This window comes from Dryas octopetala, chromosome 1 (genome assembly GCF_963921425.1).
Source record: "Dryas octopetala chromosome 1, drDryOcto1.1, whole genome shotgun sequence".
Classification (NCBI taxonomy): domain Eukaryota; kingdom Viridiplantae; phylum Streptophyta; class Magnoliopsida; order Rosales; family Rosaceae; genus Dryas; species Dryas octopetala.
In genome coordinates, this window is record NC_141366.1 from 21,165,127 (window position 1) to 21,179,173 (window position 14,047).

The 14,047-nt window shown below is 35.0% G+C and overlaps 1 protein-coding gene and 1 long non-coding RNA gene across 9 annotated transcripts; one reads left to right on the forward strand and one right to left on the reverse strand.

The window, feature by feature from the left end:
* The first annotated feature begins 765 nt into the window (after positions 1 to 765).
* LOC147299062 (membrin-11-like) lies at positions 766 to 3,244 on the forward strand. Its single transcript, XM_086229520.1, has 4 exons — positions 766 to 1,028; positions 1,389 to 1,509; positions 1,606 to 1,758; positions 2,790 to 3,244. The coding sequence occupies exons 1-4, from the start codon at positions 772 to 774 to the stop codon at positions 2,949 to 2,951; spliced, it is 693 nt and encodes a 230-aa protein (XP_086085646.1). The 5' UTR covers positions 766 to 771; the 3' UTR covers positions 2,952 to 3,244.
* A 5,819-nt stretch (positions 3,245 to 9,063) lies between these two features.
* Positions 9,064 to 13,109, reverse strand: LOC147299063 (uncharacterized). 8 transcript variants are annotated; one of them, XR_015123454.1, is made up of 12 exons: positions 12,460 to 13,109; positions 12,268 to 12,324; positions 12,115 to 12,130; positions 11,939 to 11,978; positions 11,734 to 11,796; positions 11,464 to 11,528; positions 11,119 to 11,246; positions 10,004 to 10,112; positions 9,825 to 9,918; positions 9,669 to 9,699; positions 9,432 to 9,515; positions 9,064 to 9,306 (listed from the first exon to the last, which is right to left on the reverse strand). It is a non-coding gene; the product is annotated as an uncharacterized LOC147299063 (long non-coding RNA). The 8 variants fall into 8 exon arrangements; XR_015123451.1 differs by having other exon boundaries at positions 9,817 to 9,918; XR_015123442.1 differs by having other exon boundaries at positions 11,119 to 11,192; positions 11,464 to 11,609.
* Positions 13,110 to 14,047: the final 938 nt, after the last annotated feature.

The window sequence follows — 14,047 nt, forward strand, 5'->3', positions numbered from 1 at the left end:
TACCAAAAAAAAAAAAGCTTTAAGTGAATTGGCAATTTGGGATACAGATAGAATTGCCCTGAAAGAGTAGATAAATTTTAGGGAGATTTAGAATGCAGTCTATTTTATGAGTCTTTTTTATATTAAGACCGGTAGTAATTTAGAGTTTTTAATTAAGTTCTTTTATTTTTCTTTTTTGACGACTTTATGTTAGGTTTTAACTCCAAGATTTTGGGTTCCACCCAAAATCTCGAAGTTAAAACCTAACATGCAGCCTCTACAAAGTCCACTCTACACCTTAAGAGGAGAAATACCCTTTAAATAGAGGAAAATACCCTTCAAATTGAGAAATAAATTTATTATAAATTAAAATAATTTTTTTATAAATTAAAATAATTTTTTTATAAATTTTAAAATACTTCTAATTTCTATTTAAAAATTGTTTTTATAAAAAATTTAAGCCTAATTATCTTTAAATTTTATTTCCTTCTTAGTTGAAAATTTTATTTTCACATTAATATTGGAGAAATGATTGTGTGTACGTACACCCACTAATTTTTGGTGGACCAAGATAAAGAAATACAGTAAGATGTACACCGTGGCACAACACTATTGGAGGACTGATGTGTCCTCGACTGTCTCGATTGATTTCGACATTAATAAAGAAAGAAAACGAAAAAGAAAAATCTCTTTCACTCAGTCCCGCGGCTAATCGATCAAAACTATTCGAAACTCAACTGGAAAAAAGGAAAAAAGAAAGGCAGAGGGAATTGAAGCAACATCGCAGTTGCAATGGCGGTGGAAACAGGAGGAGGAGTGACGCTGTCGAAGATGTACGAGAGAGCCATGAAGCTGTTGTTAAGGGCCAGAGAGGGACTTGAGAGGCTGGAGACGTTGGAGCACTCAACCGCCGCCATTGACTCCCCAGACCTTTCCCTGTTAATCAAAAACGACATTTTCCAGGTTCAATCTCTCTGCGCCGAGATGGACCACCTCTGCCGCTCTGTAACCTCCACGTCCCAACGCGACTTTCCTCATCTCTGGAAAAGGTAGGGTTTGTTTCGGTGTATACATCCGTGATCGATCGAGTTTTTTTATCAGTTTTGTACATCCTAATTGTGAGACTCCACATTGTGAGGTATGTAGTACGTATTACTCTGTATTATAGTTCAATAATCTAATAAGAGCTGCGGCACCGCCTATTGTTTTAACTTTTAAGTAACGATTCATGCAAAAAAGATTACAAAGTGGATTTATCTAAATGTCTTAATAGGTTCTGATTTATCTAAGTTTTTACATCTTGAATGAAATGCTGAAAATTAGAGAGTTCCGATCTTCAAACTACAATATGAATGTAGAGTGTGTCCCACAGTTTCTTTGAGTGGATCATGTTTTGCTTTGTTATGCAGAAAAGTGGAACAAGTAGTGGAAGGGGCTGCTTTTTTGAACGAAGGTTTGGATAATTATAACTTAAGGAATGAGAAGAGGATTATGGAAGCAAGAGAGAGGGAAGAGTTGCTTGGAAGAGCTGTATGAAATTAATTCATGCCCTTGCCTTTTTTTTGGAGCCCGGCCATTTACTTTTTGTTTACTACATCATTCTCATGCCTTTGTTTTGTGCTGCAGAATGAGGAGTCTTCTGATCATATATTGAGAATCTTAGATGAGGAGGCACAAGCAATGCAGTCAGTTCGTAGTTCTTCTCGCATGCTTGAAGAAGCCTGTGCCACTGGGGAAGCTATTCTTTTCAAATATTCAGACCAAAGGGAAATCTTAAAGGTATTAAACTGTTTGTGTTCACCTTTAAGCACCTCCCTTTTCATTAATGTTTATTAAAAAAAAGGGATAGGGAAATTGCGACTTGTCTCTATTTTTGCTGTTGTTGTTGTTGTATATAGTTGAAAAATTCATTAATAAGCTCTTAACATTTAATTGTAGCCCCTCTTCGATATAGCATGTAAGTAGTAGTTTCTGAGGGAAAATTGGTTGAGTGAAGGTTTGAGATTTTAATTACTTTTCAACAGTTGAAAGACATGGATATGATTCATAGCATGGGATATACTTTTCAGTGAGTATATCGTATATGTGATGCAGGGCAACAGAGAGAATTAGAGAGTAATTAAGTATACAGAACAGGGAGAAGAACTAAAACAAGGATCGAATTAGGATAACTCAAATCAATATTACCAATCACTCAATGAATGCTAGAAGCCTAAAACTTTATTACAATAAGGCCTCTCTAATAAGGCAATTCTATAATAGTAATTAGTAAATACCTAAAATGATCTAGTATAATTTCATAATTCTTGCTTATTCCTAAAACTGATGTAGGACAACACAAGGTGGGTGTTGCCTAGGATGGTAGTCGGCTTTAGATGGTAGAAATTTTAGCAATCAAAAGAGGTTGAGAGAAAAAGAAGTTCAGGGTTGCTATAATTTTAGGGAAAGTAGCTAGAGAGATGGCCGGAGAAGAATGTGGAGAAGAAAATAAAGGAGATATCAAGCCACTAAGCCCTCAACAACACTTACTTTTCAGTCATTGAAAATCTGATTTGCATTACAGGAGATAGCCATATTTATAGCCTTCAAATAGAACTCCTAAAGATCCTATATGTTCTAGAATGAATTTTTGAAGCAATCTGAAGTAAAGTCAAAGGAAGTCGAACTCGATATGGCCGATAAAAAAACGTAAAAGGCCAATAGCTCTGTAACATATTCGGTATGGAACAGTTAATTAGTGATGCATTGCATGTTTGTTGCTACCAACGCTTTGCTAAAACCTTGTTGAATCCTCTGTTGTATTGTTTCAGAGAGCACAACGAAATGCACTGGATATCCGGAACACAGTGGGTCTCTCCAACTCTCTATTGAAGCTCATCGAGAGGCGGCAGCGTGCTGATCAGTGGATCAAGTATGCAGGCATGATTTTGACAGTCATTATTGTGTTTTTCTGTTGGAGGTGGACAAGATGATCTATGCTTTCAGATGTTGCGAGGGTATTTCATTTATATTTTGTGGAAAGAGACTAGCTTTGTACAAGGCCATCTTTTAGAAGACACATATTTTAGCAATCAAAGTATTTCATTTATATATTATTTATTTAAGGGGAGGGGGAATCGAATTTGGTTGAAGAGAGACAAACTCTACAGCCTTTTTAACTGAGCTGCCCACCAAGTGCCACACAAACTTATATATAAATGAATTTAGGTCCAATAGTGGTCCACCTTTCCCTTAATATGTTGTCTTCTTCATATGGATGGTTTAAACTTTGAGTCTCAGCTAGGCAGCTCTTTGGTTGGGACAATAGAGTTTATATTTTGAAGGTGAGTTAACACTCAGTCAATGGATCAATGCCTTTATATAGTAGTATTGATATTATGGAAATGCCTTATATGTTGTTAACTATTTTTCTTCTGGAAATGCCTTATAAGAGTCATGTGGTAGTAAAGCTCTCTAGCAATCTGAAAAAAAAAAAAAAAAAAAAATAATAATAATAATAATAATAATAATAATAATAATCTGTTGGGTAATCACAGTTGGCTAGGCATGTTGAGTCCAATTGACCTCTATTTATGTAGCCTATGATAACCCAGTTTGTGGAACTAACTAGGGGTGGGCACGGGATGGAGGGGGATGGGACTTACCTCATCCCGTTCCCATCTCATGATTTGAGTTCGGGATCGGTACGGGATGGGATGGGGGTTTTGGGATTATGGTACCATCTCGTCTCGTACCAAAGTGATTCGGTATGGGTTCGGTACCATCCCGATCCCATACAAAAAAATAATAAAAAATCAATTATTCAATTTTGAATCAAGATTCATCTTCAAATAATAACCTATAACCTATTTTTATTCAACTATGCAAATGGAACAGGAATTCAAGTAATAAACTGTTTTTATTCAAGATTGAAAATTCATCTTCAAGACTTCAACAATTCAACAATTCAAAATTCAAATAAACAACAATACAGAGAAGAAACGCTGGGCGACGGCGACCTGCAGTGGTGCGATGCGAGGAGGAGAAACGCTGGCAGTGGTGCGACGCGCAGTGGTGCGACGCGAGGAGAAGAAGGCTGGCAGTGGTGCGATGCCCAGTGGTGCGATGCTACTCGATGACCAGAGGCTGTGTCGACGGCGACGGCGAGAGACTGCGACGGCTTCGTCTGAAGTGGGATGCGAGGGACTGAGGGAGAGTGGCTGCTGGGAGAGGGTTGGGCTGCGACGGAGAGTGGCCGCTAGGAGAAGTCTCTAAAGTCTGAGAGAGTGAGACTGTGAGAGTATTCGATTGAAAATTGAAATTCAGAATTGGGATTTGGGGATTTCTGATTTAGAATTTTAGGGATTAGGCGAATTTGGTGATTAGGGATTACTGATAGTCTGATTCAGAATTTTCAATTTTAGGAATTATTGAATTAGGATTGTAGGCCATTTGGGACTAATTGGAGTCATGGGCCATTGGGCCTCACGGGTGTGGGTTGGGTTTTTGGGTGAAAGACTGAAAGTTAAAAAATAAAATGGGTTTAGTGATATTTGGGTCCATTAAATTATTAAATAATTAAATTTTTAATTAAATTTTAATTAATCGGTACGGGACGGGACCATCCCGGTATTGAACCTTCAGGACCGATCCCATCCCGTTTGAGATTGGTACGGGACGGGATTGGTACGGGATTGAAAAAAAAAAACGGGATGGGACCAAATGATACGGAATGGCACGGAATGAGACGGTTTCGGTATTTTCGGTCCTAATGCCCACCCCTAGAACTAACCAATCTGCAATGCCATTTTAGTAGTCAAAAGACTAGTACTCCCTACTTTCTCTTCTCTACTTTTCTATTTTTTTTTTTTTTTTTTCCCAAGAACTCTCAATAATTTGCTTTGTATTTGTAGTCTTTATTCCTGACTAATATTCCATGGTCACTACACCATTTATTACTTATGATCACTATTTTTTTTTTCTGTTAGCTATTGACACTACTACAAAAAATGTAATACACAACGGATAAAATCCGTTGTGTAAGTTACCAAAATACCGTCGTCTAATCGACCGACGTCTATTGAGGTACCAATAGACAACGGGTAATATCCGTTGTCTTGTAAACATTAACACAATGGTTTTAATTTAAAACCGTTGTATATACACCCTCAAAAACTAATGATTTAGGAGATATCGTTGTTGTGTACTTATCTAGACATCGATTTTTATTTAAAGACCGTTGTGTACTAATAGGAGAGACAACGGTTTCTATACCCTAAAGCATGTATTTTACAACTGTTTTAAGTATAACCACGAGGTGAAATAGCCATTAAGACAACTGTTTATGTATAATAACCGTTGTATAAAATAACAATTTCAATTTGCTTTTGTTGTATATAATGCTTTGGTACATCGATTTCTATTGAAAACCGTTGTAGGACGACACTTTAAACAACGGTTATAACCATATAAACGTTGTACAAGATAATAATTTCAATTTGAGTTTGATGTATATAATGCTTTGGTACAATAGTTTCTGTTGAAAACCATTGTAGAACGACACTTAGTACAACTGGTTTTAATCATATAACCATTGTGTAAGATAATAATTCCAATTTGATTTTGATGTATATAATGCTTTGGGACATTGATTTTTATTGAAAACCAATGCAATACAGCGCTTAATTATAGTATACCAATGCACGCTCATGCTCAGAATTAAACCAAAAGATACTTCATAAATATATGTAAGATTACATGATAGGTTCCATAAGTGTGATCAGTTGTACAAAAAATACATTCAGTCAAACTAGCTTAAAAGAAAAGGCACAGAAAGAAAAAAAAAAAAAAAAACTAGCTTAACATAACACATTTACTTCCTTCCAACTTGACCCAAGTCACAAGCATATGCATCCATATCTGCCAGTTTCTTACTGTCAACTACAATCAAAACAAAGCTAATAGGATACCAATGCAATGCAAAGCAATAGGTAAGTCATATGCAAGCTCTAAATAAAAGAATTGAAAACACTATTATAATCCTTGATAATTTTGTATATTTACACATCGATATCTTCTTGGGTATAAGTGTTGTCCTTTCTCTTCCCCATACCTTTTTAAGTAGCTGCCCCAACTCTAAAACTCTAAAACTCTAAGAAAACTAACAAAGTCCCTGTAAAAGAGCACAAACACACACAAAATCACATTTAGATAAACTTTAGAGAAATTTCAAAAAGATACAAATATTCACTTATTTGGTCAAGTAAGAAAGTTTTGAAAGAAGGAAAATCTACTAACTTTTTGTATCTTGACCAAATATTGTTGGGTCTATGCATTTTTTTCATTGTTGGGTTTCTCATTTGCAGATAAGTGAATATTAATTTTTATCTTTTTGAAATTTTTGTAAATAATCATCACTACAAAGTCTATGCACAAATCATGTTTGGTCCATTTTTCTAGTGCCCAACTTATTATTTGAATAATCATGCAAGCTTTAAAATTTCATTCTGATCTAGCATTCAATCCCACAAGAAATTAGAATACAAAACTAAGCTTGAGGTCCAGACCTCACCCTTCAGGACCGGACCTCCAATAAGATTGGATTTAGAAATTTAGGTTTGAGGTCCGGACCTCACCCTTGAGAACCGGACCTCCAGTAAGATTGGTGTTTGAGACCTAGGCTTGAGGTCCGGACCTCTCCTTTGAGGACCGGACCTCCAGTGGCGAACTCAGTTTTCTGTCAATATGAAGCTGAGCAACCAAAACTAAACAAAAGGAAACAACATTTTGAACAACCAAAATACTGATTCAACTAAAACCAAATCAATAAACAAACCCAATATCAGTAAACAAAATCAACAAAGATCAAGCAAAATAAATAAGCATATATCAGTAAACTCATATCAATAAACCCATATAATTTACAAAATCAATAAACAAACCTCATATCAGTAAAACCCAATCAAAAATGTTTTGAAGGTACATTGCCAATAAAATACAATCAGATCAAAAAGATATGATACAATAAATCAATTCATATTTACAAAAAACTAGTTCCAAACATCAGAAAGTAATAGGATTATTTAAGCACCTTACCATCCACTCCAATTCTTAGTCCACATTTTAGGACTCTTTTGGGGTGAATTGATCACAGTAAAATCCCTTAATGCAAGTGCTGATCTGTAAGTAGATACAACTCAAGAAATAAATAACAAATATTAACAATAGAAACTACGGTGAGCTAGCATAAGAATAGAAGCTTCAGTTTTTTGAGTGTAGAAGGCATAAAACTCATACCTCAAATAGCAACTATGATAGTTAATATATTCTTGCACCAATGGAGAAATAATGCCAGTTTAAAAAATCTTATATGGCTCTCTGAAGACCATATAACCAGGCATGCCATACACAAAAACTATCTATAACACAAAAACCAGCCATCAATATTCTAATCTACCAATTTGCTACCATCAATCTAATCTAGCAATTAATTAAGCTTAGCTATCAATCTTGGCAGCACCCAAAAGAATCTAACAAAGTGATCAATGATATATATATATATATATACCCCAAGCTAGTCTAGTTAAACACATGACCTACAAAATCAAGTTCAAAAATGTTGCACGTCAAAAATCCAGCTTCTACTCGATCTACATATACTGCCCCACAAAATTTGCCCATTCAGCCCGGACTTCATTGATATCTTCTTGGGTATAAGTGTTGTCATTCCTTCGCTCCCACTGAAACAAGGCAAAAATGGAGTAGTAATTAAAAAGAAAATTCAACCCAAAATGAAGACATAATGAATCTAAGAAATGAATAAACAATATGCCCCTTAGGTAAAAAAGGCCAAGACAGCTCATGATATAAGTGCACAACTACATTAATTAAGAATCAAGCACATATACATAACCAGCAAAATGTCCTAAGCTAACTACACCCAAAACAGAATCTCCCAATATATGGCCTAAAGAAATTGCACTAGACCACTCATAAATTTGTTATTAATAATATAAGTGCATAACTACATTAATTAAGAATCAAGCTGAAATCAACCTCAAATTCACACAAGTGATCATCAAACAGGGGCCTAGCTATATAACATGTCCACTTCCACAAGTTTGAAAGAATCCACCCAGTATTCCCAATCTGCATGCACCCAAAACACTCTCCTAAGCTAATTTGTTTCCTTTTATTCCTTTACTACATTTCCAATTTTTCAGCCACAAAACAAATAAAAGAATTTCAACATTTCCAAGTAAAAGACAATTTTCATATCACTGCTCAGAGTTCACATGACTAACATAATGTCAAGTTACTTATACTTCACTAATGCATACCTTAGTCACAAAAGCTAAGCTCTGGAGCAGGGGCTACAGCTGATGAAGAGCATGGCAATGTGCAACTGACTGCATCAGGTTTCCGTTTAGAATGTCCACTTGAACATATTACATGTGAAGCTGGTGGTTGACAATTCGAACCACGTGTTCCCCTGAGCAACCACTACAACAAAAATGTCGATAGATATCAGTCGTGGACTGATATCTATTTGGGTAGTCGTCTGATATAGCGCGTCGTGATATCTAATGTTCACATTTTAGATATCAGTTTTAAACTGATATGTAAACATTGTTTATATATCATTTTTGATATTATTTCTGATATCTATAAAATTCGAATATCAATAATTCTGATCAATACATATCGTATTTGAGATAGAATATGATATAAAATCATGATATCAATATCAAGTTTGAGGTAGAATATGATTTAAAATCATGGTATCAATATCAGGTATATGATAAATTCTAATATATAATCTTGATATCAATATCAGATATGAAACTGGCCCTGATATCTAAATATTGTTTATATATCAAGTCTGAGAGAGAACCTGATATCAAAACAGTATAACATTTCAATTTTTAGACCAAAACTGATATTGTTTATTATTTTAAGTTTAGAAAAAGAATTTGAAATGTATGATATATATCAGTTTTTTTTCACCTAAAAGGGATATCAATGAATTGAACATACAATTGTGGCTATAATTTAAATATAAGGGCAAAATGAATATATAAACACTGAATCAAAATTACACATTCATTAGAATATAAAAATTGCATTGATAATTTCATAATAAAAATAAGTCAAGTATTACAAGCTACCAAACTATTAGAACTAAAATTAATGTTCAAAGAGTCATATACCAAAATTACTAAGCTACACATCACCTACAAAGTATATATGACTTGAATAATAAGGGGCTTGTCACTTGAAGGCTTCACTTTTCCTTGAGGCGTTGTTCGTGTCGATAAGCAAATGGAAGAGGAACCAGCAAGCCCAAACCTGATGAACAAGAAATACATTAAGAACATTTTGCAACATAAATGAAACAAAATAATTAGAGATTTTCAATATTCAAATTCTTGAAGCTGTTCAAGCACCAAATTAAAAGAGGCATGAGACCAAACCTCTCTGCTCTAGCCTTTCTCTTCTGCTGATCCTCTAACGTTTTAGATGCTTCTGATCCATGAGATGTGGAAACAGTACCAAATCTGCAATAATTAAGATCCATGATTATCTCATTTTCAGAATCAACTGCACCACAAAAATTTATGAGCTGAAATAAAAAGAAAAGAAAAGCAACTTTAAACATATGGAAATAGGACATGCTGCACATGCACATACAAAAAAGTGCATTCTCATACCTTGTACAAAGCAGCAAGTTCATCCACCAACCTGAAACCAAGCGATGAATTAATTAATATAAAAGATAAAGGATTCCATGTTTAATGAAAGCCTGATTTTATACTAAAACTACATTTAAACCATAACTCACTACACCCACCTACCCACCTACCCACCTACAAAGGGACACACAGAAGAATATCATTCTTCGCAAGGCTCTCAGCAACTAACTTGATACTTTTGATGATTGCAGTTTCACTCACAAAAAGCCTGCAAAAAACCAACATCTCAGCTAAAGAATATTATAATAAGAGGACCAGCAGCAAGAGAAGTGGGTTTAAAAAACAGAACCTACCATCAACCAGACTTCCAGTGCTCTCTAACAGTTCAGGAGAGACAGGGAGTTCAGAAAGGGTGGCAGCAGTAACTCTCAGCCGTGAGAACTGTTCATGCTCCCAAGAAACCTACAGCAAGTAAAATGGTTTATCGCCCGGTATAAACAGTAGAATATAGGAGTGCACTGAAAGCACATCAAATTTATAGCAATGAAGGAATAGTAACTAGGAAAAAAAAACCAAACAGAGATTAAAGAAAGGTACATCCTGATTGATTTACAAGCTCACAGAAAACACAAACTAAGTAGCTTCCTGTTTAGTTGCAGCACCAAGAAGTTGAGAACAAACCAACAAACTGTCTACATAAGGTTTGACCTCAACATAGGCTGAACCAGTAAAATACAATAGAGGAGTTGTTTTTGTGGATGATATATAAAGATGAAAATAATGAAAATAGATTAAGCCACAATGAACCCCATGCATAACAGAATAATCAGTTTGATTATTCTAGTGCTGATATTTGGGTAAAAACTTCTTTTCTTATTTTATCAAGTTGTCACATTTTTCATAAAACTTTGTTATATGAATTGTGATATACTTTTATGGTATTGAGTTCTGATAAATTTCCCTGCCCAAGCCAGCAGTGAAAATGAGTGTGGACATCATAAGTTCCCTTGGTACACGATTTGCAATCAACCTAGCAACCAGGTTCACAAAAACAAGTACATAGCCTAGACAAATCAATGCAAAATAATAGTTTTAATGTTCCAAAGAATAAAGTGGATAACAAAAAAAAAAAATTCATAGTTTGAGGCATTAAGTAATGAACTTAACCATCAGAATTTAGAAACATTAGCTTCATATATTGCATTTTGGAATATAAAACATCCAGTCACATTACTGAACTTGTCACCACATCACAATTTAGAAAATAATGAACGCTGAATTATGCTATTTGATATTCAGTTCCAAAAATTAGAATTCATCAGCAGATAAATTCATTTCCAAATGAACAGAAATTTGTTTTGTATTTAGGTTCAGATAGTATGTTATTGAATAAAATATGAATAGCTAATTTTAAAGAGAAAATAACAAAATGCAATAAAGCATGGCCAAACAGATCTATAAGACATACCATGGAGTAGTGCAGGCTAATACAGGATATGTATAATGCCTGTGAGTAGTATTGTTTGAGACCTTTGCATTTTCCTGAATCCTCCAAACAATTTACGAATAACTGACAATGAAATTTTCAATTTCGCACTGATACAAAAGAAGAATAATTGATCATGAAATTTTCTGGAATAGAACGTACTGGGAACAAACTTAAAATGAGATGTTTGTAAGATGACAAAGATGGTATATAGTATTAGAAACTAACAATCAAATATGGACTGGTATTGGAAACAAATATCATAAATGATAGGTAAGACTATATATCAAAATCAATGCAAATGTAGTGATAAAAGAGTATTATCACCTCTCATCCATGGATTTTGTTTCTCTGCCTTTGGTGGATCTACTGTTAGCTGCCTTTTGTCAAATCTGGTCCATTCAAAATATCCAGTAAGTACATGGAGCATCAGTTGCCTCTCCACATGAAGCTCATGATGACCATGGTTTCTCCTAGAAGAATGATATAACACAATAATTAGAACAGTAACTACACTAGAAAATAATTAAAGGTATATATTTTTTTTAGAGAAATTAAACATATAATCAACAAATGGGATTGCAAGATGTGAAATACCTAGAAAGTATTGGACCAGAAACAGATCATGTAACCTCCCCACTTTGCTATGCTACATCAGACCTAATAACATTTAAAGAAAATATCAAAGTTTAGGCCACTATAATTAAGCAACAATAAACTAACGATAACGGCAACCATAACTGCAACCACAACCAAGCTCAAAACAACCATAACATAAATAATTACAAGTCATTGTTTTCACCTTTTAGTCGTTGAGGAGTCCTAGAATCGGGATTCAATAGCTGCAGGTTGAGATATTCATATTTCTCACTTCTTTCACTTTCAACCAATGTGTACGTGTGTGTGTGTGTGAGAGAGAGAGAGAGAGAGAGAGAGAGAGAGAGAGAGAGAGAAAATCTGAAAGCACACAAATCAAACCGTGAGCATTGCAAGCCTGCACAAAATTTAAACAAGTTGTTCATCACATTCTTGATCATATATTGATTATATATAAAAGTATCACAGTAATGAAAACAGAAAAGAAAAATTAACAAAAGCAAAATGAGATTGAAAAGAATGACCAAACAATACCTCCATTTCCAATATCCATTGAGGGCAATTTGAACCATAAATTCCAATCCCAGAGCCCTATTACAAGATTATCAACAAAGCCATACAGAGAAATTAATAGACCAGTCTCAGTTGACCAAACAGAGGAACAATAATAAACATAACCTCTCCTTTAGCAACTAAAAATTAAAATAAAAAAGGTTGGGGACTCACTCTGATGGGTTGGGTGAGGTCAGGGAGTTGGAACCGGAGCTCGAATGTTGGGTGGGCTTCCTTGTCAAGCTTAAGCTTTTTGGGAAGCATGGCCATATTGTTGTACACATCCCCAAAAACAAAACCCAAACAAAATCTTTGAAATCGAAACCATATATAACATTAAAACCTAAACAAATCGAAGCCCTAACCTGATTCGAGGGAGCTGAGTATTCTTGTATGGCTTAGTGGCTTTTTGTGATGACTGATGAGGAGATTTCAGAGGCGACCTAAGCTAACAGGCGAAAGTGAGAGGAACCTAATCGAAGAACTAACTTGATTCGAATCGCTGCCAAATGAAGACCATGGATTGACCAGATCGACGAGGGGAACCCATTGCGGCCGGATTTCGGTCGCAACGCCGCCAGGATTAGGAGATCGTCGGAGAAGACCATCGAGTCTGTGTGGCTCGATTCGAGTTTCTGGCTTGGTTTCAGGGCGAGTGAAGTACAAGGAAAGAGAGAGGAGAAGGAATGGAAGAGACTGGTGGTCATCTCGCCGGTCACACTTGCCGGACAGCGAGAACCCGATCAGAGATAGATCGAGTTCGCAGGAGAGAGAGAGAGAGAGAGAGAGAGAGAGAGAGAGTGTATGTGTGTGTGTGTTATGGGTCTGGGTTTGTGTTTGATCGAGCTTTGTGAGTGAGGGTTAGTGAATTAATTTGTGCAAGTGTTGGGAGTAGGACAAAAAAAATTTTAAGTGGGAAAAAGATATTACATATCAGGTGTGCTCGGTGGTAGGACAAAAAAATTATAAGCGGTGTGTTAAGATATCAGTTGGCAGATTACATTGATATCTTTACAAAATTTTTATAAAAAGGGAAAACATTATATATCAGGTTAAAAAATCTGATGATTTCTAATAGAGTTTAGAAATCAGTCAAAAAATTATCTGATATTATAATTTTTACAATATCAGTCGATTTCAAATATGATATAAATTAGGTGATATCTATTGACAATTTTGTTGTAGTGAACGAACATTCAGTATTTTTAGTGTTCATTACAATCATAATCAGTGTAAAAACAAAAAATGGATAACCAAATACCATGAGGCTGCAGCTGGAAGAGCAATAGATCTACCAGAGCTTCCATTTGGAGGAGAACCTCTAATAAGGCTTCCAGTATTCTGCAATATAAAAAAACAAAAAACAAAATCAAAACAAGAATATATGCCTCAAAAATAGCACAACTAATATTCAACTAAACATCACAACTCTGCAACTTGATAGTCACATCTACTAAATAAAGAAAAATTTAACTTCCATTTCAGATTATTCCTCCAGAATTTTAATCAAATACACCTAAACTATATCAAGGCAAAACAAGAACGCAAATAAAAAACAATAGCATCTAGCTCATTCTTACAGTTCCATAACTTTGTAGTAAATATATGACACTTACACTTGAACCATTTTTAATAATAGGTCGTCCAGCAGAAGCAGAACTACTGTTACAATAATCATCTAGTGGCAGAGGCAACACACTCCCTGAACATCATTGCATACTGTGTGCAGCACCAGTAATTTGTTGTACTCTACTCCTTTAAA